This window comes from Perca flavescens, chromosome 23 (assembly GCF_004354835.1).
Source record: "Perca flavescens isolate YP-PL-M2 chromosome 23, PFLA_1.0, whole genome shotgun sequence".
NCBI lineage: Eukaryota > Metazoa > Chordata > Actinopteri > Perciformes > Percidae > Perca > Perca flavescens.
The window spans coordinates 15,539,126-15,566,385 of record NC_041353.1 but is presented as its reverse complement, the minus strand read 5'-3'; the positions used below and the strand labels follow the sequence as shown (position 1 = coordinate 15,566,385).

General features: G+C 39.3%; 1 protein-coding gene across 1 annotated transcript; it reads right to left on the bottom strand.

Annotated features, from left to right (window-relative positions):
• Nucleotides 1-4,146: 4,146 nt before the first annotated feature.
• Nucleotides 4,147-14,849, bottom strand: tmem168a (transmembrane protein 168a). The gene is made up of 6 exons (XM_028570436.1): nt 14,772-14,849; nt 12,868-13,820; nt 12,429-12,704; nt 10,728-10,870; nt 7,732-8,009; nt 4,147-5,256 (listed from the first exon to the last, which is right to left on the bottom strand). Exons 2-6 carry the CDS (start codon nt 13,693-13,695, stop codon nt 4,706-4,708), a joined length of 2,076 nt encoding a protein of 691 aa, XP_028426237.1. The 5' UTR covers nt 13,696-13,820; nt 14,772-14,849; the 3' UTR covers nt 4,147-4,705.
• Nucleotides 14,850-27,260: the final 12,411 nt, after the last annotated feature.

Below are 27,260 nucleotides of genomic sequence, written 5' to 3'. Positions count from 1 at the left end.
GTGAATGTTGATCAGATCAAATCTTTTGCCTTCCAGTCCAAGTAGTTCTTGATTCAAGCTGGAAAAGCCTGACCATGCTCATATGCACCAGACATTTTGCAACAGATCAACATTTTTGGGAAAATGCTTATTTGCTTCGAGTCAAATATGTAGCTGGAGGCAGCTGGTTAGCTTAGCACAATTTGAAAATAAGCAGAAACAAGTCCCCTTTCCTTGTCCCATTGTAACACAATCTGCCAACCAGCACCTCTAAAGCTCACTATTTAGAACAATATGTCTTGTTAGTTTAATACTCACAAAAAACAGACTGCAAAAATGACAATTTGTCGTTTTACGGCTATTTCGTGACCAGGTTCAGCAACTTCCTGGGATCTCCGTGGTTGCCTGGCAACTGTAGATATACTGTCCAAGTAGATAAAACCAGGCTAGCTTTTTCAGCTACATACCATACAAGCAGTATGAGAGGTATTAATCTTCTCTTCTAATTCTCAGCAAGAAATCGAATAAGCCAATTTTCCAACACGTCAAACTATTCCTTGAACTATCCTTGAGCATTGTTCTCTGATAACCATAAGTAAGATACAGATCCATAATGGCATCCTGACAGGAAGTTAATCGTGTGCAGGTTCCTGCCAAATAATGTATAGTTTGCATCAGACACTTGTCTGATGCAAACTATTGGAGATGAAATGACCATGTGGGTCTGGGAGAAAGTGCTATGTTGAAAGAGAAGCGTGAGAGTGGGCAGATTTTGGCAGCCTCCTCCAAATCATTGTCTGCATAGTAGGGAGTGTTGCACGGTTAAACGGCCACTAAACGCATCCTCAGCCCTTGTAATTTGAGATAATGGCTTTGACATTTCAATGTCAGGCCTACTGCGAGCCACAGCAAGCAGGCCTGCTGTAAAACAGGGCACAATAGTTGAAACGGTGCTGCTGCTGAATCTGTAATCTCTCATCCCGTTATTGCTTCTGCTTGAGGAGAAACTAGTACTGGTTCTAGTACATTTAACTTAAAGAGTTGTAGTGGTGATGGAGGATGCCTAGGTTGAAAATGGCTGCACACTAAGCTCAATTAGCTTGAACATCCCAGAAAGTTAATTATCTCATATTAAACTAAGTTGTCCCTTCAGAGTTCAGACACCCTTATCCATAATAGTGAATAGACCAGTGGTTAAACACCAAACAACTGACACAAAACATGATTTAAGGAAGTTTAAATTGTATTTAAAAAGGCACAAAATTGCCACCCCCACACAATGCTTTCAGGTGAATTTGAATAAACAGTAATAGAGGAACAGCCGATGTATTTGCTGCTCCATTCTCTTTGCTAAGATGCAACTTGGGCTATAAAAGCACATTTATTCCCCCAAATAAATTGCAGGCAAGCGTCAGGCACATCACTTTGCCTGTATTAGGAGGTAATGCCCCATGACAGGCTGTAATTACCCACAGACGAGATACTCAGCTGTAGAGAAACAGGAAAAAAGAAAGGCAGTAGAGAACGTGTGTGCGGTTGTACGTAAGAATGCATTTGAGTTGATGGGTTTGTTTGAGAGTGTGTGCGGCAGGCTCTGACTCAGCACATCCTCATGGGCCTCAGAGGCGGCTGACTCTTTTATTACCTAATCCAGTTTAGGAGATGAATCCGGCCCGTAATCTAATATAACTGTTATATACATGAATCCCTGACTTTAGCTATAACCACAGCTTGCAGGCAGGGTATGCAGCAATGAAAAGAACGCCCACACAAGACAGCATTTATCTCTTTTTCACTAATTGCCACGGTGAATACTCATTTTATATCTCATACCTGCAATTTGACATTTACAGCACCTAAGCACAGCAAGTTAAGAGTGGTGAAAGGTTGCTCTGGTTCATGCCATTTTTCTCTTCTGCTCTCCCTGTTACGTGTTATAAATAAAAGCCGATATGAAACGTTGCATCGAATGTCAGCTTTCGTTTTTCCAAAGTCTCCCCCAAACCTTGCTCTGTGCCTAATAGCAGCCTTCAGGCATGAGCCAGGCCACAGCCCTGCTTTCTGAGACCCAGCAGCGCCTCGGACACACGTCCAGCCAGGCACCGGGACTAACCAAGGTGAAAGCTCAGTGAACAAATCCCTCAGAGATAGTGTGCCACGTATGGTTTCATTTTCCCTTCACACTCAGTTCACACTCCTAATATTTGCCAGGCAATGCTTGCGTTTCTACAGCCAGCCATGTTAAATGAGCCTGACTGATTGTCTACCACCATGTCTTGCTTTCTCATTTTTATCCCCCGTTTTTCTCTTCCATTTCCATGTACTGTTATCAAACTCGTTTGTATCTATATTCCCTCCTCATACAACTACATACATCAGACAGCAATGTTTAAATTGGTTTATTATCCAAGTTTAGTTTTGAAATTGTCAAGCATAACTTCAATGAGGCATAGGGGGAATTAACGTGGAAAAGGCCACTTGACCTAGGGCTGGGTGATATGGCCAACGTTTTCTATCCCGATATAGGTCATTTCATCTTGATAACCACATATATCACGATGTAGCATGTTTTCTGCTTACTCAATAAAGTATATATAAAATAACCACATGGTAAAGGCTTTTTTGTCAACTCCCGTTGAATTAAAAACTTGACAAATGAAAAGAGTATTTTCCCCATTTTATTAAGAACTTAATTGCAAAATGAACATCTGGTTTTTTCGACATCAAGGATAGAAACTATATTGAAAAATATATACAATAGAATTTTAATAATTTTGACAATATATATATCGTCATACGACCCAGCCCTAACTTGACCTCTTGGAAAAGTCACAGTGACACACACTTTAAGGCAGCAATCCACTCCAGAGATTAGGGTTGTGTGGGAGAGGGATCCAACACAGCTAATAAAGTAGGAAATAAAGGATGGTCAATATGACTTCTTAAGGTCAGTGCACCAATAAAAAGCATTGGCTGCTTCTTGATTTGTCGTTTTGCATGACACATCACTTTTTCACAGCATGGCAAGGACAACTTTGTTTGTACAGAGCACTGGAATGACTTCTTCGACTTGAATTAATTTGCACAATAAAGGGCCTGTGTCTAGAGATTACACACTGCCTCACAGCAGATGCATCTGTCTTGGTTCAATTCAGGAATAAATGCATATCTGAAATGTTTGAAAGTGACAAGGAAAAGATCCCACAGCAAGAGTGGCAGGTTGCCCTCGTGGTTAGACAGTTCCGTAAGCAGAGGGTCACAGAGTTCAGCCCCACAACAGTCAATGTTTTTGTCTATCCTGTTGAAAGAGTTTAGGAAGACACTGAGCCCATCCCTGCTCACACGGTGAAAGTGTAAGCTGAATCCCCAGATGTAAGTAAGAGGCTAGGAGATATATATATATATATATATATATATATATATATATATATATATATATATATATATATATATATATATATATATATATATATATATATATATATATATATATATATATATATATATATATATATATATATATATATATACATATATATATATATATATATATATATATATATATATATATATATATATATATATATATATATATATATATATATATATATATATATATATATATATATATATATATATATATATATATATATATATATATATATATATATATATATATATATATATATATATATATATATATATATATATATATATATATATATATATATATATATATATATATATATATATATATATATATATATATATATATATATATATATATATATATATATATATATATATATATATATATATATATATATATATATATATATATATATATATATATATATATATATATATATATATATATATATATATATATATATATATATATATATATATATATATATATATATATATATATATATATATATATATATATATATATATATATATATATATATATATATATATATATATATATATATATATATATATATATATATATATATATATATATATATATATATATATATATATATATATATATATATATATATATATATATATATATATATATATATATATATATATATATATACATACATACATACATACATACATACATACATACATATATATATATATATATATGTAGATATACACAAACAAACCAAAAAAAACAAAAAGAAATTAGGCATCTCCATTAAAGATGATACCACATCCATCCTTAAGGCACTTTAAGGCACTATCATATTGAAAAAAAAAATTACATGAAACCAGAAAAGCTTTCCAAAAAAATAATTATGATAATGGGAAAATAGTATTCAAAAACACAATATCACACAGTCCCAAAACAAAAACACACAATTTGGTCTTTTACCTCATCATATTTGAAGAAACGATAGGTGTGTACTTCATATGGATTCATCCACTGTTATTGTGGAATATTTTACCATTAAAAGAAGTTATTTTTTTTTTCACTCCCTCTTTTTGGGTTATACAATATAATATATTATTGAGCTGGTGTTTTGCTATGAAATTACCAGCACAACTGCTCTGCATCATAGCATTTAAACATGCAGAAATACATATGGGAGGAGTTGAACATGTGTGCATGTTTGTGTAGAGCATTATTTTTCCTTTCTATAAACGTACGTACCTACGCAGAAAAACAAACTTCCAGAGTCAAAATGTACATTTCAACTTCCCTTATTATCTAAGAGTGCACCAGTTTAATGCCTTGGCCAGTGTCCAATACAGCTGGTGGGAACCAAGCTAGTTTACATCTCCTGAAGCAGCGCAGAAACACACTACATAACCAGAACAGGTTGAGGCCACAGCACCAGTTGGAAAGGTGCACCATGGGATATGTAGCCTTTGGAAAGTGTGTCTTCCAATGCTTGGCCACATCACTTCCAGTGGGCAGGTGAAGCGTGTAGTCACTCCAGCGCTTGGACACGCCGTACGCAGCCGTCACAGTCCTTCCCTTTTCTGACCACTGGGTGTCGCTGTCTGGGTTGCAGTTGAACTCCACCCATTCGGAAGTGAAGTCCCCGAGGATGGGGGTGTCTCCAGCCTCTGGGTCCACCCGGGTGGCGGACAGCTCAGCACCCTGCACGGCTACATAGATGCCGTCCACCCTGCGTATCTCCTTCACCCACGGGAGGGAGTTTTCAGTATCCAAGACGAGGATGAGACGGGAGAAGTGGCCGGCGTTCTTCTCCTTCCACAACTCCAGCAACTGTGCCATGTGGAGGCTCTCACCTCCTGCAGGAGAGGAGGTTAGATAGTGAGATGGGAGAAGGGAGTGATAGAAAGAGGAATAGAGAAAGGCAAGTTCAGTGAGGTAGTGTTGCGGGACAAAAAGAGAGGGGAAAAGGAAGGGAGATAATGATAAATCATTGTTCAAGTCCATGCTGTATCCCTATGTTTTGTACTGTATATTAAAAGGTCTTTTTGAACTACATATTTGCATTTTTATGTTTTTAAATAAAACTCAAACTCTGCACCAAACTTGCTTATAGAGATTAACGGTGGTGGTTATAGGGTTACTGTCGTGTTCAAGGACATTTCAACAGGACACAGGCTGTTGATGGACACAGTGGCTTTGCAGGGATCAAACCTGTCAACTTTCACTTGCGGGACTGTCTGTCTAACTGCTGTCATCCCAACCACACACATTGCACAAAGATGCTGTTTTCCAGATGGCAGATCCAAAGTACAAAGGTCAGAGCCGTGGTACCTCGCCAACAGATGTACCAAAATTATTTCCTTTACCTCAAAATGATCATTTACTGCAAAGAAAAGTGCAAGGTAAGTAAATAAGAACGGAGGAGAAAAATGACTCATACTCTTGGCCACAGAGCAACTCCACCAAGGACTGATTTATATTTGGAGATGAAAATGGGCTCCTTCCACATGCCTAAAAATCTACAACAAGCCAATTCAGAGACACCGCTGTCACATTACTAAATGGCATGTATCCGCTGTAATAAACAGAGTAAAGACAAACTTCTTTCATGGATGACTGTATAATTTACAGTCTGGATTTCTGCCTAAACAAGCCCCCTTTTTCAAAAAGCACGCAATTATCCACCGAACACGTCCCTTAAGGATGGGGACACAGGAAGTGATTATCTTTTCAATGGGGATTTTTCTTCCTCTTGTTCGCAGCAGCACGCAGAGATAATGTGTCAAGTCATCGCTGAACAGAGGCGCTGGAGCTGACACGGTGTTAACCTTCTGTGATTCTCATTTCTGCGGAGGGAATGCTCGTGTCACAGCAGACCGTCTGAAACTTTCACAAAATCTTCTCCACTGGAAAAAAAACTTCTGTGCCGAGTCCTTCACAGCAATTTTCAATCTTTTGGCTTACTTGTCTGATCTGTGCAAATCGGAATCTGATTGACAGAGAGGAGGGGAAACCAAAGAATGGAAATCAGACTGTAATGCAAATTCAGTTTGCAGGGAGAATACAAGATCTACATAATGCCACCCGGCAGCAGCTCTGCAGTAAATACATCTTTTGTGTTAAATGTTGGTTGTATGGAACTCTGAGTCAAGTCTTTAGTTGATTACAAACTGTTAATTTGTGATAGCTACAAGCCAACTTTGAAGAGATTAAACTGATATACAACTCGCTGTTCATTGTGATGATTGACAGTGGCAAATTTTAATCTTTCTGAAGTTTACAAATACAGTTTTCACTTGAGGCAACGGAATGGCTCTCGTCATCCTGCAGGAAAGCTTTCTTAGATACATCTGCTGTGAAAGAATGCAACAGCAAAAGCTAAAATAAAATGATTTTTGTTCTACATGAAAGTTAAAGTCACTGTGCTTATCTCCTTTAGTGAATCAAGATACTCGGAACATTCAATGTTCAATAATAAATCATGATGAATATTAATAAAGCAGTGGCTTTTAGACAGCTGTTATCGTGTAATAATCCACGGGTTCCCAACCTTTTTTGTCTGATGTAACTCCACAGCTCTGTCCGATGAACTCAACTCCCCCTTCATGGACACCACCCGTCACATCCAAAATGTGTTCATTTAGATTCATTTTAAACTGGATGTTATTAACATTGTTCGTTATGCAAAAGTGGTCATGTTACAATATTTCTTCATTCAATTGAACTGTCAATGTTTAGGTCAGGTTTGTTCAAATTTGCATTTTACTACTAGCACTTGGGGTGACAGCAGGTAGACATTTCAGCCATTTATCCATTATTTTATTTTACACGATTTCAACTTTACAACCGTTTTATTTGTAACTTTAGGCTAACTTTATACTTCTCTACTTCTTTTCACACACTCTCGATCTTAACATTTTGTATGTTGCACCTCACTTAATAGGTTTATGTTTATATATATATATATATATATATATATATATATATATATATATATATATATATATATATATATATATATATATATATATATATATATAAAAAATAAGACTATTGTAATCTCATGTTACATATTGCTGTATGCACTTTAATGTTAGGCACATTGAGTTTATCTGGAATGAAAATGCTATGTAAATAAAATTGCCTTGCCTAGAATGATAAGCACATGGTGGTATTGCAGTAAAATAGAAAAAATAGCTGAAATAAGCATGAAGATTACCAGTCTATGTTTCAAGATTGCATCCCTAATACATTCACATTCACATTAACTGTGAAGACTGATCATTTTCCAGAAAGGGAAAGAAAAAAAAAAAACTTTGAGGGGATCTTACCGGCCAGAGCCCAAGCCCCAGTGCCTTTGTGTGTGTGCCCACTGTAGAAAATCAGATATGTGTCATGACGGGGCCCGTCTGCTGTACGAAGCTCCAGAAAGTTGCGTAGCTTTGACTGCACGGCCTCCAGCGTGACACCACTGGTGGAGTAGTCACAACCAAACGTCTGGATCATGTGGTGGGAGAAGAGGCGCTGCACGTTGTTCAGCATACCTGTTGAGCGCAGGTTCAGCTGTTGTACCTGCTCAGGTGGTAGGAGCGTGGGCTGGCCATCAGCACTGGATGGAAGAGAGAGATGAGAGCATGTGAGAAAAAAAAACAACATTCTTTTAAATCTACTCCGAGGGAGATTCAAGTTAGGTGGCTTGTCAGAAGCGGAGAGACAGGGCGCAAGCAAACAAGAGATGAACGAGTGAGAAGTTGATAGTTTGACACACCGGGGAGAGGAGAGAGGAGGAGTAGCAGTCTGCATCACCGGGGAGAGAGGAGACAGAGGGCAGACGATGAGAAGAGATCGGGAAAAGGAGATGGAAAGAGTGGGAGTGGTGGATCACTGTTTAAGGAAATGACATTAGCCTCAGGGATGTAAAGGAAGTCAAGAATGAAAGGAACGTCAGAAAATTAAAGCAGGGTGTCAAGAAAATGAGAATGGGAACTGAGGTTGTTGAGGGCAAAGTGATTTTATAAAAGTGTGTGTGACTGATAATAACAAGTGGATGATAACTAGAGGGGGCACCCACAAAGTCAAGGCTAGCAGCTACTCGGTGCACCCATACATTTCCTTTCTATCTCTGGACTTGATGTTATTCATGGCCAATCAGATGGCAAAGCCATACTTCACTCTTATAGACATCTGCAAGACACTGCCATCACATTATGCTGTGCACCCATTATCACCTTGAACCTCACGTTGAGGAGGAAAGGTCTCAATGCAGACACTCCTTGTGTTAAGCTAGCTTTCCATTTTATGTTCTTCTGTGTGCGTTTGGAGAGTCAGATAAACAAACAATCTTCTTCATATTTTGAAGTAAAGACAACATTTTTGGCATAACGTTAACGCCTGATATAAAGATACACTAAACTTGGTCAGAAAATGATATGCTGCAACTTTTGCATGGCTTGCCAAGCTCACCGTTCACCTAAACCCATCTAATCTTTTCAGATCTCGCCCAGGGGAGTGAAGGCTTGTAGTTTGAGAATTCAAAACACATCTTCCCCTGTTACACTCTCTCTTTCATCCTTAAAAAAAAAAAAAAATAAAAATCCTGTCCTTTTCTCCACATCTCTCTCAGAAATCCACCCCTCCTTCACAATTCCTCACCTTCCTTTGCTCCTTTTAGTTGTTTTTTTTTACCACCACCGCTCCTTACTGTTTACAATCTCAGCCCTCTCCTTGTGTTTTCTCTCCGTCACCCTCACAGTTTTACCCTACGTGCCTCTCCTTCACCCCTATCTCTCCAATCTCCCTGTGGGGCTCTCGTCATTGTGAAAACATGATCTGCAGCCATCAAACAGCCCATTATACACTGCTGCATTCTCATCAGGCTCTCAGTCCTCCCTATGGACCCTGCACATACAGCCTCACATACAGAGCGTCTACAGCTCCAATAGGACATGGGCTTGCATCCAAAATCACCTGGGGTTACACACTAAGGCTGGCCTCCCCTCTGAATGGAAAATCTAACATTCAGCTAAAACGTTCAATATACAGAGTGGTCATAAACATAAAAACCTGCCCAAAATCTTCAGGGGCCAGATTTAAAGACCTGCGAGGGGCTCTCGAAGATGGAGAAACAAATGTATAACTCATGGCTATAGCTCTCGCTGTTTAGGAGGAGGAGACGTGTCGGCATCATCAAAACTACCTAGTCTATTTCAAAAAACGCTTGGCCAACTAAGAGGGCACTGGGAGAGGCAGCAGAAGCAGCAGCAGCAGCTAATGGCTAACTGCTCCAGCTGAACAACTTAGTATGCTGCGGAGAGAGCACTGGAATAATCCCTTAAGGGCCCAAACATTAGCGGCATGTTTATGCATAGTTATTGGCCTATTTATCCAGTTGGTTTTGTGTTAACTGAGGTGGGAGTTGGAATGAGTGATCATATTTAGCAGTGCCTGTGATGCCATGAAAGGCTTCGACTTGGGGCAAGGGCGGTCCAGTGTGTGTTTATGTTAGTAAAGGAGATAAGATAGATAAGTGAGGTGTGTTTTGCTGCTATGTAGTCTATTTGTGTTATGATTGTGTTGAGTTGTTATACTTGTGACAGAGACCTAAAAAAAAAATATAAATCATTCAACAGATCTGAAAATGTTACTAATTTAGTCAATAGACAGTAGTGCTGAAAATATGAATAGACAGATTCATTAGTTGATTGACAGTTATTTTGATAAATCGATTAATCTTTGAAGTATTTTTTTGCAGCAAAAACACAAAATGTTCTTGATTATTTGTGGGCATTTGTCTTTCCTTTGTGTTATGTAATAGTAAACTGTATATATTTGGGTTTTGGACTTTTGGCCAGACAGGACAGAACCTTGGGCTTTATGGAATAGTGACAGGCATTTTCCACTATTTTCTGACATTTTACAGACAAGAGAGACAAATCATTTTTTAATCAGAAGATCACTTAACATTAAAAATAATTGTTCGTTGCAGCCCTAATTGACAGAAAATTAAATTACAACAATTTTGATAATTGATTGTTATCAAGCAAAAATGTCAAACCTTTTTACTTTTCAAATGAAAGGATTTTATTTTCTATTTCTCGGTTTATTTTTGTGGTTGTCAAGCTTTTGGGGGGCTTTTTGCCTTCAATATAAAGTAGAGAGATAGTGGATGGCATTTTGACTGTTAGACAAAACAAGCAATTTAAAGTTGTAACCTTGAGCATGAGAAATTGTGGTGTTCACTGCTACTGCTACTTTCAGTTAAAGTCTGTGCAAGTTTGTCTGTGTACGTCTGTATGCATCTCTATATTGCTGTGTCTCCGTTCAGTACCTGCAGTAAGCAGTAGGTATTACCAGGGCGTAGCCAACACAAGTTCCCCCAAGGCAGCTGCCCAGCTCGTGGAACAAGCCGTGGGTCAGAGACTCCAAAGGCAGCACCACCAGCAGAGCGCTGAGAAAAAGGCCGTTGGAAGGCTGCAAAAAGCAAAAGAACCAGAGTCACTTTCATTCATCACTTACAGCTTGTTTTGAAGCAATCAGACCCAGCTAATTGGTGGTGACACTTAGCAAGACAGTTATACAATACAGAACTAACACAGTGTTATTGTCGCAGGACAAAACATGACAGGATCTAACTAAATGGAGACACAAAGCAGCAGCCTAAACATACATCACACGGATCCGTTCAAAACAGAATATCTACTGCAGAGAATGAGCCTGCACTTTGTGGGTTGCCTTGGGTCAGTAGAATAAAACTATTATAATTCTGTCATCTACTTAAAGTGTCTTTTCTCTAGATCTTTACACACACACACACACACACACACACACACACACACACACACACACACACACACACACACACACACACACACACACACACACACACACACACACACACACACACACACACACACACACACACACACACACACACACACACACACACACACACACACACACACACAGAGAGAGAATTGATTTGCAGTAGTCAACCCCAAGCAATGAGAGTCGGGGGATATTTATGAGCAGCTCCGCACTTAACAGTGTTGCATTCACAAGCTGACTCCCGGTTAGAAAGGTTGTTTCTATGCAATTGCACAAAGGCACTATTCCGCTCTTCAGTTGCTCTACACTGATGCACTCAAATGTACTTCTTTGTACACAGATTTTTTAAAGATATAATACATACAATATTAGCAATAACAACAACTTCTAGGCTATATAAATTAAATGGAAATGGGTGGATCCAATGGAACACAACCAACTATTGTATGTCCTTAAACATTTGCATGGAGTTGAATCAACACCTCTCGGACTATGGTTAGTTCCAAAGGCTGTATTTATTGCTGAGACTTCGTTAAATTGTATTGACGTTGCCGTTATTTGGGGTGTGTGTAAGTTAAGTAGATTTAGGTGGTTGACCATATATAATACTGTATTTCAACAGCACGGGCAAATAAAAAGATACACAACATCAGAAACCACACACTAACTGTCTCATATGCGAGTGCAGACAGCTCCCACTTTCTCAGGCAAATTTGCAACTGACATCAACAATGTGCAGATCTTAAATTAGGACTCAGGCCCATGAGACTCTTACAAAGGTAAACGTCTAATAAGGCTAAATAAGTTATTGCTGCCCTTTATGCAAGTAGATAGGGATATTAAAGTGCTAATTAAATTGGTTCTGCATGAGAGCAGAAGTGCCTCCGCTTGGGGAGCAACTACTAACTACACACCGCCACTAGCATCCCTCTACAGAGTTTATAACATGGGTGTATGATATGTTTATAGAGGCCTTGTCATCAAACTCAAGTGCTGCAAAGTGAGGTAGAGTTAGAGCAGGACTCTTGCCATCATAAGACGTTTTCTATGTAATTCTTATATGACTATGATGATGCTTGCATAAAAAAAAAAAACAATAGGACAGTGAATGCCTTTTCATCTTTAGATGCTTTGCAAACTTGGCTATAATAGTTTCTAAATTCTGATGAGTTTAAGTAGCAGTAACCTCTTTAGTGTCTCCTACCTGCCAGGACACAGCCCCCAGTATGACCGTTGACAGCATACTAAAGAACACTAGCCGTTCTGAAATAAGGCAGAAGTGTCGGATGCCCCTGGAAGCCATAACTTTGTCGAGACTCCGGCTACTGGATCGCTGGGCCCGCCAGGCCTTCTGACATTCACTCAACTTGGTGTGGAAGCCCCATATTGTCATCAGCAGAATTATGTGGCAGATGAACCAGAAAAGGCCAAACAGGCAGAAGCCCGGGATCACCAGATACCAGAGCTCCAAGTGGCCAAGCTAAGTAAGGCAAGGGAAAAATGTCATTAAACACAGCCTTACAATTCAAAATAGAAAGAAATACAAAACACTGTATCGACATTCACAAATACTGTTTCAAAAGTCACACAGAAGCCCCTAAAGACTTACATAATGGAAATGTCAATTTTTTGCTTGAGTGTACCTTTAAGGCAGCCAGGACAAAAAAGGCCAGCTCAGTCAGACTCAGGGGCAGCAGGGACAGCATCCTCCACACCCTCCCCAGGGAGAGCACTGGTATCCAGCGCTCGCTGGGCCCCAGCACACTGAAGTAAACATCTAGCACAGGTTCGCACAGCAGCCTGCCCATGTAGCAGCCTAAAGCATAAGGGTTGGCTGGAATGCCTAAGGCCTGGAAAAACACAAGAGAAGTAACCAAGGCAAAACTGACAAGGTTAGGCAAGGCCAGGAGGGATTTCATCCTTAGGTCCACAATGAGAGCCCCCAGGGCCACCATCAAGCCTATTATGGCCACTGAATTGTGAAGAAGCATGGTAGTGCTGGCAATGCTAAATCCCAGAAGTTCCAGTAGCTCAGTTGCTGTTATCAAGGTGGGTTTGTAACGGATGGAGCTGCATATTCGCTCAGTTAAAGCCCATACTGCTTTCATGATTACGCTGGCTAACAGGAGATAGTTGGCGACCAGTTCCTTGACATTTAAATTCAAGGTGGTGCTGTTGAGGAAGCACTGAAGGCCGAGCAAAAAGCCAAACCACAAATGGAACAAGCTGAGACTGGCCTTCTCCATAGCAAAGTAGTAATGGAGGATGCTGGCTATCCCCATGACAAAGAGGCCCAGGATGAAGATGACCAGAATCATCGGTTCACTTGTCACCTCCCAGCGTACGTACATGCCAACGCATACCGCCACCAGGAGGTTGACGCTGGACAGGTAACCCAGGCAACGCACTGATGTAAACATGTCCACCTCCTTGGGTCCATCGACTGTCAGCTCCTCTTCTTCCCGAGCCATGGCTGATTTGTAAAAAAGCTTAATTAACAAAATACAGTCAATTTCTTCCAGTCACCTTCTCTAGACTTGCACACTTTTGCAAATGGAGGACTTCGCCTCTAGATGACATTCTCCAAAATCAGCCCCTGTGAACAATTCAAAAGGTAGAGTTACTCAAGTAACAGTGTGTCCATTAATCATCCAAACCAAACTATATATGTTACACTTCTTAGCTACTTAGCTTAGGGCTGGGCAATAGGGAGAAAATCAAATATCATGATATTCTTGACCAAATACCTCAATATCGATATTGCGGCGATATTCTAGGGTTGACAATTGGTGCTCTAACAAAATATCTTCACACTTAGATTTTAGATAAATAATCATCAGTAATGTGGACATAATGTCTAAGTGGGGAAAAGGCAAATAATAGAACAGCTAGAACAGTCTGGTAAGTTAAGAAAAGTACATCCCTTTACTGTAATGCAGCCTGTAAAACCAGGAAAAGACAACACTATGTCATATCACCATATTACAATGTCGAAAACCTAAGACGATATCTAGTCTCATATCACAATATCGATATAGCTAATATAGATATATTGCCCAGCCCTAACTTAGCTCCAGACGAATTTTAGTTAATACTGTTGTGAGCTTCATTCTTGTTTTATAACCGGTTTTTACGTTATTTACAAATTTCTGACCTTATAAAATGGCTTAATAGGAGGATACAAATGGGCTAAGGTTATAGTATTATATACTAGACGTAATGATAATTATAATAATAATGGTTAAAACAAAATACGCAGCAAAACAGTCGAGATAAACTTATAAAATTGCTAAACAACGTATCAACCAAATGAAACCGCGGCCCTGCTGTCAGTGTGTGACGATGTGGCAAATCGGGAACTTTGCTAACTTGCATGGCCTTCCTGCTGACTTTTCGTTAACGGTTAGCTAGCTAACTTGCCGGTTCACGTGTTAATGCTGTGTCTTTAACTGTCAAAAGAACAAGTAGAAGCCCATGCACAAACGTCCAAGTGAGAACTTTCTAAATGAACAGTAGATAATGTGTTTATCGTCAAAATGTTGCTTACATGTTGTTTGTTTGGATGACAGCAGCTATGCTTCCGGATTCCAAAGTACGGCGTCTCGCAAGTGTCAAAACACTCAAGCATTCGCTTTTCAGGCTGGGACTATCGACGTAATTTTAAACACGAATCACCGAAAACTTCACTTGACTTCAAGCAGTACAAACACAAAAAGCGTTACCTCGGTCCAACATTAATGCGGTGCCGGAAAAATTAAAGTCTTATTTCTTTTGATGAGGCTTCCTCCAGTTTTATAACATCCTGCTTTGTTGATTTCACGTGAAGAAAGTAGCCTATGCTGTATGAACAATAATCAGATTAGTTTATTGATATATTTCACAATACTGTATCTGCTTAGGTTTAAAGTCACATAGATTGGTATGATGTTCATGGAATATGTGATGATAAACTGCAGCTAACATTCTGCTACTGTACTTGAAAATTACACTTTAATTGCTTTGCATTTTTTATTTGCATTTGTTAAAAAAACCTATACAGATTTATATGAAAAATAAAATTATATTGGTATTAAATTGGCAGGCACAGTCATAATATATTTAAACATAAACATAATTATATTTCTTTCACCTTGTCATTTTGCAAGCGCAAACTTCTAATAGCAAAGGCATTATTTTTTACATGTTTGATAGATTGTGAAAAGTTCATCACTGTATTTGCTGTTTAGTGGGAAAAAAAATCCTGTTCTTCAGCTGATGAAAAGTCACACGGTGATAAATGACAGAAGGGAACTTAAAGTAAGCCTATCGCTTGGACTCTCCAGAAGAGGTAATTATCTTCACTGAAGTTTCTACCATCAAGCTCTGGACAGATTGCAAAAAAAAACACAAAATTGTCATCAATAATTTTCTTTCTATACACTGTTAGGCTTTGATTATGATATTTTTGATTAAAGAAACCTCATGATTTTACTAAGGAAATACAATATTCATGAATCAACATTTCAGAAATCTACAAAATAAGTCATAAATGCTGGCTGTTGGGTTACATGAGGAGCTTCAGTTTGACTACACTACTGATGTTTTTTTTTTGGTAAAAATGAATTGCCTGAAATATATTGTTGATATTATCCCTGTTTTGAGTGGATGAAACTTTAAAACACATTACATTGTTATTATTATTATTATTATTATTATTATAAAAAACTCACTGTTTCAGGAGTAGCATCTGGATAAATCAAATTGGCTCTGAAATTATTTGTTAAATGTTCACAATAGTAAAATTCCTGTTTGTGACTGTATATTCCTACCATTGAAAAACCTTTTGCTGGTTCCAATCCTGCAACTCGCACCACAAAAGTCTGTATCATGGGCTTTGTAGATTGAAATAAAGCCATTGGCCTCTTGGATCAGAAGCCTATTTACTGCATTACTGAGGAGAAGCCTGTTAAAAGGTTTATTTAGGATTTTCTACTGATGCAATGTGATAAATGTAACGATCAGGGGAATATCAAGAAGCAGGCTTACTCAATACCCTGAGGCTATACGAAAGCAACCCAATGCATGCATGTGTTGGCATTTTTTATGCTTGTGATTTTCTAAGTGTGTGTGTGTGTGTGTGTGTGTGTGTGTGTGTGTGTTTGTGTGTGTGTGTGTGTGTGTGTGTGTGTGTGTGTGTGTGTGTGTGTGTGTGTGTGTGTGTGTGTATGTGTGTGTGTGTGTGTGTGTGTGTGAGCGTGCTGCTTTGATCAGATGTTGACATAACTGGGAACACAGTGCTTTAGCCCCCTTGACTGCTTACGCTCACAGCCCTCTTTTCCTACAATGTTAATGGCTGAGAATAAGATGTAAACACTGAAATGCACAATGATATACAATATATTTGTCCTGAGCAACAATCTTTAAATTTTAATTTACCAGAAAAATGAAACTGAATCCATTTTGGATCGAGGATTCTCATGGAATATTGCTAATGCTAAAAGAGTATTGTGTTTTTTTCTTTTTTTTGTCCAGTAAAAGCTTGTGTAAAATCAAGGCAGATCAAGAGCGGTGATGTTGTACAAGAAGGGCAGCAATTTCATAATGTAAAATTCACACTTCTTTGCTTCCTGTTCCTGTTTAGAAATGAATGTGTTTAACACATAAATTGACAGGGAATGCAACAAATGGCAATAATACAAATGAGATGGTGCAACTCTTGTACTTCCTGGACAACAATGTCAGTTTCCTCTTGGGATTGGATTTTGTGGTGCAGCTACAGAAGTTTGTATGCCTGTATGTTTTTAAAGAGAACAAGAGTAGAGCTGATTAATTGATCCTAATCCAATCCCTATTACATCTATGCAGGAGTATTACAGTACCGTGCCTGTTGGTAATGTGGAAATGTAGTTCCTTTGGTCCCAAGATTACAATGAATCTATTGATACACCTGTGAACACACACCAGGAGTTGCAACTTTATTGCACAAAAGAAGAGGTCTACAGTATGTGTGTAAATGTATGTCCACTGAGATATAGAGCAGGTGGATAACATCACACTCATAAAGAGAAGGCAGCTACTTACAGAAGCTTTTAGTTGATGATAACCAAGAAGTCATTAGAGTTCTGTTAATTCCTTCCAACATCCATGTATTACCGGTAAAGAACAAGATAAGTTATACGAAGAAGAAGTCACCACATTTATTTAATTAGGGCCCTAACGTTGCATCCATGCATAATTGAAGAATCCAGTGTTCAAATAATTTCCCAAAACTGTGGTGTGTGTGCAGGCCCGGTATACTGAGCTATCACTAAGGAGAAGGGCACACAGCCTGATCAGAGCTCATGAATGGTGCAGATCTCGAGAAGGTTAAAGCGCTGAAAGGTCTTCATAAATACACAAACACACATACAGAGAGGGAGAGGAAGAGAGAGAGAGTTACATTTAAAATGAGGAGGTTTACATGAGGATATGAGTGAGAGTAAGAGAGAGAGAGGAGAGGGATACAGGAGACTAAAGGAGACAATTTCATCTGAATTATGCAGAGGCTACCTTCATTCTGATGTCAGACACACCTCCACATCACCTGCATGTGTCTGACTGTGCAACACTAGCAAATTCAAACACACACACACACACACACACACACACACACACACACACACACACACACACTATTGCCAGCCTGAATTATAAATATTAATTTACATTTGTATTCTAATGTCAAATCAGTATTCAGAAGCTGTTCGCTACTGTTTGGGTACGGAAAATACTTTTAAGGTTGAGGTTAGCGAAGGTTGAACACATGCACCACCCCAACCTCGACACCCTTAGTTGGTTCATTACATAGAGGACCCACCGCTTCCTGCATTTGGCACTGAATGTTGGCATCCAAAGCAAATCGCTTGCTGTAGAATCATCCAAGTACAAAGAGTCCTGTGCGAAAACATGAGCTGTGATTTGAAAAGCCTTCAAAGAGGGGAGGACAAAATGAAAAAAATAAATCTATTTCTACTCTTTGGGTCACTTGGGATTTTTATCTATCAGACTTTGTAAGCATCACTGAGCAAATGTCTGAGATGTACTGTAGCCACCTAATTACACACTAGTTTCTGCATCCTTCATCTCGACGGTGCATAGTTTGGTTCAGAGGAGTTGAGATAGAAGTCATTTTACAAAAAAGAGTCATCTTTGAATGTAGGTCATACATTATAAGGTGCAGCGGATGTTTGGCCTCACGTCCTTTGCCAGTCCGGTGATGTGGTGCATCAGCGTCGTCCTTTATGTGCTGTTACAGTGCAAGACACACGGCCGCCAGGAGAGGTCTGTTCAATCACAGTTTCATCTTCAGAGAAATCAATGTGATGAAGCGCTGCACCCAAAGTGGATGTTAGGAGAGGCAGACAGCATCAGAAGCCTAAATCAAAAGTCGACCGGTGCTTAGTATATCCATCAGGGCTGAAATGAATCTCGGAAATAAAGGCCTGTCACTTGAGTTCGAGGGAAAGTAATGGGTAAAGAGGTTGATGAGGAAGAGACAGAAGGAATAAATATAAGCAGATAAGGCCACAAGACTTGTTGACTTTTTCTTCTTCTGAAGGGGAAGCAAATGTTCTTCCTTTTGAAACAGATTCAAAGATAAAGCTTTATCGGATGGTAGTGTCAAAGCAATTATGACAGAGACAAGGAGAGAATAAGAACAAGAAGACAAAGGGTAATGCAGAAAAAATTTAAGAATAATGTTCGTAAGGGTCTGGGACTTTTTTTTTCTTCCTGGGAAGACAGGAGGCACATCTATATTGCACAGAGAGGATGTAAAAATAAATCCCCCTCTGCTGATTATTGCTTAAAGGAAGTAAAATTCACCACTCACAGTCACTTCCTGCTCAAAAGGCACACGATCTACGCGGGAGAAGGACAATGTCTCATCTGCCAAGACGTTGTGTCATTTTGCAGGGATCAATTCAAACAGCTATTACGCTGCTTTATCCCCTGACACGATGCCAGCATTGAAGATGAGACACACAGAGATGTCTTCATGTGACAGTAGTAGATGAGGAAATTATTTGGATGAAACAGGATTTCATATGTGAAAAGGTTTCTTTAATAAGAGGTTTCATAAGAAAGTGAAGGTTTGCTAGTTGCTCTCTATTGACGCTCTCAGCTTGATATTAGCTGACACCTGAAAAGTACAGAGACATTCTGCTTCTCTATGAACATGAACTTTGAATATAATGACCAGTTAAGGGCAATCACACGTTACCAATCTAATGTGGTCCTTTTCCTGAAATCGCAGAGTGAAGCCGCAATGACTATTTAATAACCCAACCTGTTCAGTCCCACTGTAATGCAACAATAAAAAGTCTGATTCATTAATTGTGTTGAAAGGGGAAAAGTTATGATATAAAATAAATAATTAATCTGTTTGTGCCATTGTGAGAAATACTGAAAGTCGCCTGTGCACCTCCTCCAAATGGATTTTCAGTCTGTGATCAGCGGTGCTGATGATAATGGCGTTGTTTATTAAGCACACACAGCTTCACAAATGAGGGATTTGACTTCTACCTCTATTGGCGAGCTTTAATGTGCTTGTGTTGTAATTTGCCTGGATTACTCAGCAGTTTGTCAAGTGTGAACGCAGTCCAGTTGCGCTCGCCTCCTCTCGGCAGATGGATATGAGACAAAGATTTGGCCACTTGATTTCCCTCTACTCTGTTCTGCAGTACACCCACACCAGCACAAAGTGGGCTTGCAGAGGAAGGTATGCCAGAGAATTGGAGTCTCACTGTGCTTTCTCAGGTTTAACAAATCAGCATCTGTTGGCCAGTCTGCCAGCCAAAAACCTACTGACTCCAACCTATATAACAGAAAGAGAGGAGGAAAGGGGGCTAAGGGCTGGGAAATAGAGAGGAATCATCACAGTGCTGAAATGTTATATACTGTAATGTAAGATAAAAAAAAAAGCACTGTACGTTTGGCCTAGGAGTGATTCTGCTTGACCTGTCTTGATTTAATTTTTTAGTTTTAGTTATACTAGCAGTTCTGAGGATGACAATGTTGGTTGGTCGTACCACCACTTGGATCCACATTGAAATATCTCAACAACTATTGGATGAATTGCCATGAAATGTGCAGATTTTCAGATGTTTCAGTTTCCAGAAGATGAAGCATAGTGACGTTTCGGCTAGCAACACTGTGAGATTGACAATACTTGATTGAAATGTGCTATAGATATTTAAGGTCCGGAGAGGATGAATTCTAATGACTGGTGATTCCTTAACTTATCATGTAGCGTCATCATCAGGTTCAATACTTTGTTTATGAAAAATTGTTATATTCTGTGTTTAGTGCTAATTGTAGCTGCTAAAACCAAATTATTTTAATTATTGATAATTCGGTAACTGTTAAAATCTCAGAAAAAGTGCATGTCTATCACAAGGTCCTAAAGCTGAAGGGGATGTCTTCAGATTGCTCATTTAGTCTGGTCACTATAACATAAGACAAAGACAAGCAGAAATCATCACAGCTGAGAAGCTACAATAGGCATATTTGCTTAAAAATGACTTAAACAATCAATTGATTATCAAAATAGTTGTTTCCGTCAATTGACTACTCAATTAATTCACTGTTTCAGCCCTTGTGTTAGCATGCTAAAAGGCCAAACAAAAATAGTGAACATAGTAAACATCACACCTGCTACACATCAGTATGTTAGCATTGTTACTGTGAGCATGTGAGCATGCTGACGTTAGCATTTACCTCAAAGCGTTGCTAAGTACAACCTCACAGAGATGCTAGCTTGGCTGTAGACTCTTGTTTGAATACAGTTGATGCTCAGAGTGACTGTAACTAGGTAAGCAGAGTCAGGCATCTGTATGTACAAATATAGTATTCTGTCATGTATTACTGAAAGAAAAATCTAGTCACATAAGGCCATATAGTTTAACACCCTTGAGCGCTTGCGGTTACCCCCGCAGTTCTCCCCACGCCACTGTTACACAAATCTTCCCAGGAAATGCTGTTTGCCCGATCATCTGAGGTGGGATAACTGAGCAATGAGTGACTCATATATTCATAAGAGTAAGTAATAAGTGTCGACACTCACACAGGATTTGTCTTGGTGTGAAGAGGGTTGGAGTCATATTCAGGACTGTTGATGAATATGGTTAGTGTTTTTGTCTGGCAGAAACCAAACAATTAGAACACATTATCTGCAAACAAATGTAAACATATGTTTATTGTTAGAGACATAGGCTACACAAATTGTTGTTTTTTGAATGTGAGTGCAAATGGTATGAAAATGCTGCTGTAAATGTTTCATCCACGACTAGTGGCGGCGTTAGGGTTAGGACACCTTCTGTGCACTAGCTGACGATTCACTTCTCGGAGTGCAACTTCACGGAAGATACGTGCAGTACTTATCATCATCTCTCTGTCTCTCTCTATCACACACTCTTTTATTGTGTCACTCGCAGACACTCGCATCTCGCGCTTCAAATCATTGGCTCACTCTCTCCATCTTTAATATAGCACACGTATACATGCGCTTACACAGTGTCAAGGTGAGTGAGTTAAGCACTTTCATGCATCATTAGAGCACAGACATAAAGAGAGAGAGATGCCCTATTGGCCTGAAAATTACTTCTAAAATGCAATAGATTATTATTAAGGACATTTGGTGTAGGTGTGTGCACACAGTATAAGCCTGTTCTAGATATGAGAATTAGTAAATGAGTGTGAGCAGGCCTGTGTTAGGTAATTAGTAGTCATTAATTCACTAAAGCTAGATGCATCTTGGTAACATTCAACTGACAGGAACCTTCTATACTAAAATGATGATGAAATGTAGGTGACAAAATAACCTGCCCAGACACAGGTGCAACAGTAGTTTATAACGACTACACTCCTGGCAGAGGTTACTCACACACCTAAATGCAAGTGAGCAACCGTTAACGTGATCACGTGATTGCTTGCCCTGATCTGACAGGTCAAAATGTCTGCTGTGAAAATGGCCTGACTGAGGTATTTTTTTTAAATACATTCTGTACATACAAATTCTGCTGTCACTTGATGTTCTCCTATCCACATCCATATGAATTTAAAATAAACCACTGGTACAGCAATCCTTGTACAAGTGTGTCCTTATATCCAGCATATAATAAGTTATAGCTTGGAAGTTACATAAACTGATTGTTACCACTGTACAGTACAGTACAAAACACACACACGCACGCACGCACACACATACACACACACACACACACACACACACACACACACACACACACACACACACACACACCTAGACCGAAATCATTTCATGGACAGCACCTGTGTAATCTGCTGTGGTACAGAAATAGTCCTCTCTGCTGTAGCCATGGAACATCAAGTTCCATCAAATCAGTGATGAACTCAGTTATACAACATGAGACACTACCACTGATGTACAGCTACATATAGAATTATCTTGTTGCATTGCTGTGAACAAATGCCAATAATGTCTATATTTGTTGACAATTGTATCTTCTTTTGATATGATCTATCAATTAAATGAGATGTGTTGTCATGTAGTCATGGAGATGTCAATCAAACCCAGTCTGTACATGCACACACAGCCCTGAGAAGCCATTTAAGTAAAAACACCTGTGTGGGAGAACAGAGTAATCAATATGCCTATAGTATTTTGAGGATTTAACCGTATGTATTAAATGTCAGCCCTACTGACTCCAGAGTCTGACAGCCAAATAAAATATGCACCTCACTTGCACACTCAGGTACAACACAATGACAGGAACGTAATATCTAGAAATTACAGGCTATACTGAAGCATTTGAAATACAATGTAAATAATAGCTATTGACTCAAAAGCTACATAGGATTAATATGTTCCATCAGCTCTCCCATCAGCATTTCTCTAATCTAAAAGTGCTACAGAAAATGAGCTTTTAAGGCGCTCTTAATTCCAGACGTGTGCTTTGCTTGAACCTTGCGGCTCACATGTCATCAAGCAGTTACTTTTAAAAACAAGATTAATGTTAGTTGACTTATATCAAGGGAGTTTAGTCCCCTTTGCTGAGTCTAAACATTCCAACACATGCGTATAGTGCATCATTTTCCAATTTTTGTGGAAAGTCATTATAAACATCAAGACCAAAATGCTTACTGCTCTATTTAGGCCTTACATCATGAAGATTCAGAGAGAATGCTTAATAAGGTAATTAGGCTTGGCAACGGGCTATTGAGTGTTATTATTTCATAAGAGGACTAACATTTTAAAGAAGCCAAATTACTAGATGTGTGCTGTCTGATACAGTATGTAGCTATCATCTGCAGACAGGCAGCTGGGTTGTAAATAAATGCAAGAAATTCCTCATGCTTCCCCACATGTTTTTTGGATTGAATCAAAAAAACACTTTAATTGTTGTTTAATTGTCTGTTCCCGGTTGTATGCATTCATGCAGGTACTGTATGCATAATTTAAAGTCCTACATGATACCGGTGTGCAACCTCCTTTCCTCTGAGTCACCAGCACATCATAAAATGCTCAGATGTGCTGTCAGAGCCATTTGCGGTGACACACGGAACTGTACTGAGTCATTCGCATTATAAAAGGCACGGCAATCACCACAGAGAGAGGGAGAGAGCAAGGGACATGTTGAGTCGTCGCCACGGCAACCTTCTATCACGTAAAACCTTCCTGAAACAGCTGTTGTGATATTGTGTGATTAAGCATGTGTTTTAGTCATCGTGAGCTCTCAGCCTAATAGCAAGAGGTAGAGGGAAGGGTGAGGAGGAGGAGGATGGAGGAAAAAGTAGGAAACATTTTTTTGTGTCAACTGCAAGATCCCTTCTCTTGGACTAGATTAGGGGAACACTTAAAAGAGAACAGGGATTTTGCCAGAGTGTGACAGAAAGAGAGGGATGGGGGCGTCTGGAAGAAAAGAAAAGCAAAGAAATAAAAGAAAAATATATGACAAGCCCCGAAGCTATATGAGGATTTATTATTCATTTTATTATTTATTATATATTATAAGTCCAACACAAGTGAGCAAATATGAAACTGCAGTTAAAAAAGAACGCTTGGTGTATTACCTCATATACTGAAGGTACTTTGAATATTACATTCCACTGTATTGCTGAGTCGGAGCATTCAGGAAAATGCACAAACCAAATATTAGTCTGCATAAAAATAGCTTGGGAGGCTTTGAGAGAGAGAGAGAGAGAGAGAGAGAGAGAAAGAGAGAGAGAGAGAGAGAGAGAGAGAGGTTGCATTAACAGCCCATTATGAAAAGTCTTTTCTGGAGGGTGAAACAGTAAAATCAAGCCTCACCATTATTCAGTGTTTGGTTTCCCTCTTTCTCTCTGTATCTCCATTTTCCAGCAGATCTATTACTGGCACGGTTCATCTGCTGCAGAGTTTACAGTCGTAAAACAGCACAGTGTTTATTCAGACCCGGATTTCTTACTTTTCAGGAGAAGCTTCCATTATATATAATGAACCAGCAAGATACACAAGTTTGCCCCCCCATCCACGACAAAAAAGGAACATAAGCATTATACTGTGCTGCTTCATTGACAAACTCTTGACTGATGAATTAGGAGTGATTGCATGAAAAAGAGCAGTTTATTTCTTTTAACTTTTTGATGAAACCTTTTCAATTGGACACAAATGGCCAAGGGCATTACGGCTGGCTCCAGTTGTGGGTTTCTAACGTGATCATGTTTTTTGGGTGCCAAATGAAATAGGCATATCAAAAACTGTAAAGTCACTGTGTGTCAGTGCTGGATAAGGTCTGGCTACATCACATATAAATCCTGGGTTAGGAGAAAAAAACGCTCTGGCTTGTTTGCATTTCTTTAAACCAATCACAACCGTCTTGGGTGGCATTAAGCTCCGGACAAAGCGATGGTGCCTCTCAAATAGTCTCAGGAAGGAACTTGTTTTTCTTATTTGCTTTTTTGCACATTAGCACTTAGGGAGGCGAGCACTGGAATGGCTAATTCCCTGAAAAAGAAAACGCCACATAAAATATTAAACAAAGTTAACAGATCACACAATACAGTCTCTTACCAGTGTATTGCTGTATGTACTCTGTCCACAGCAAACCCCACCAATCGGTCCAGAAAGTTAGGCATCATAGCTCTCCATCTATTGTTGCCAAATGTTTTTGGTGATCTATATACGATGGAGAACTGGCCAGCAGCTATATTTACATCAATGTCTTTATCTTGCCCAGTGTACCCCCTTGACTGCTGGGTTTTCACCTGGTCCTCTGTTATCGCGAGTGGGACACAACATAAACCATGGCATTTTTACAACATGTCTCTGTGTTTAATGTTACCCCCCTCTGGCTCACTGAAGACAATAGGCCATGCTTCGAAAATAATACTATTCCCATAACCAGTTGGCAAACATGCTAGCACATCCCTGTTAAATAGTAAATGCCGTAAAAACATATTCTTTGTAAATCTTTACAATCATTTACCAAAAGAACCAAGTAGGGACTTCCTTATTGCATGATTCCAAACTTTTGAAAAACTTGCCATTTTTAGCATGTAGCTTGCTAGCTCAGAGGTTGTTGTTGTTGTACTGAAGGGATTTTGAGAACGGTGACTCACAGATAGCGGAAGTGGAGGGGCAAAGCCTGACATCCGGCAAGGTTTGGGTTAGGTTACATCTCGTTACTTATAAGGTGAGTCACCTCTTCATTGATAATGAATTATTAAGTAGATTATTGTTCCGTCATATTTATTCACTACAACGTCACATTGCAGCAGGGTTCAAATAACCGTCTGTGTTGACGCTTGCGCAGTATGCCCTTGTTCTCCTTCGGTGGCTACGATCTAGCATCTACCCTGTTTCACGGCAGACATTTTGACATGGCATGTTAGCGAAATTAATGTTGGTTCAATTTCCATCCAATTCCTTTTGGTTTCAGGGGGTGCTTTAATTTAATTGTTACAAATTCCTACAAAGTCAAGTAAAAACGTCTGGTGTGAAAAAGGCATGTTTAAAAGGTCATTTGATGAAGCTGTTATGTTAACTTTGCTGTTTAGTTATTAGCAAAGTAATGTAATTGCTTTTTCAATTAGTAATTTATATTGAGTGAGGCAATCATATTTTGCTTATTTCGCTTATTTCGTAGAAAAGCATTTAAGATGAGCTATTGACAAAAGTATATAATTTTAGTATTGTTACCACAACTCATGTATTGTATTGGCACAGATACGATACCCTGTTGTCTGCATTTGGGTCCAGCTACCAACTCTACTCTAACTTTATACTTTTCTACCCAACCCCATATTTTTCTTTTTCTGCTCTGTGCTTTATCATCTTTCCCACTGCCCTCACCTCCTCCACCATCATTCATCCCAGTTTCTACTCTCCCATCCCGGGCACTCATCCATACGTCCCTCTCTTCTTCTTCACAGCCAGAGATCCAGTGTTTGATAATGACATATCAATCTGTAATGTACTCTGGTCATGATTCACCCACAGATGGCTGGGAGAAATACACTTTTTCTCTCCCCCACAGCACCCCAGTTACCAATAAAGAACTGTCCGAGGCTGTGAAGCGGTGCTCTTTCTTGTGGGGGGATATTGAAATTAGGAGATTTTGATGTTGTGGAGCGGGGTACAGAGGCGCTGGCGACTCACTCATAATTTGGAATTGGGGCTTCTAATAAGTCATGATGGTATGCAGTGCCCAGGAAAGACACACTGGGACATGGTGGGAGCTGGATTTCCTGCTGGTGAGCATTTAAATAGGCATACATAAGAAATGAAAACCTGGCACATGTTGCTGGGACTTTAAGAATTAGTTATTCTGGGAGTATGTTTTGAGCACTGACCCTGGAGGAATAAGGGATGCCCTGAATGTAAAGAAGGAGAGGCTTTTGGGTAAAAGAGGAAATAATCCCAACGGCAGTGACAATGACTGTGGATGACTGTGATGAAGAGAAGTTTGTGTTGAGGCTATCAAGGGGGAAATGAAGCATGATGGGAGACGATGAAAGGCTGAAGAGAAGATATAGTGATAGCAGGGAAGCAGGAAGCAGC

What these genes read in the sequence shown, in the direction of transcription:
- tmem168a (XM_028570436.1), bottom strand. Translation starts at nt 13,695, where the DNA reads ATGGCTCGGGAAGAAGAGGAGCTGACAGTCGATGGACCCAAGGAGGTG. An exon ending in TTGTCCTGGCTGCCTTAAAG is followed by an intron (nt 12,705 to 12,867) that starts GTACACTCAAGC and finishes TGCCTTACTTAG; the next exon opens with CTTGGCCACTTGGAGCTCTG. An exon ending in ATACCTACTGCTTACTGCAG is followed by an intron (nt 8,010 to 10,727) that starts GTACTGAACGGA and finishes TCTTCCATCCAG; the next exon opens with TGCTGATGGCCAGCCCACGC.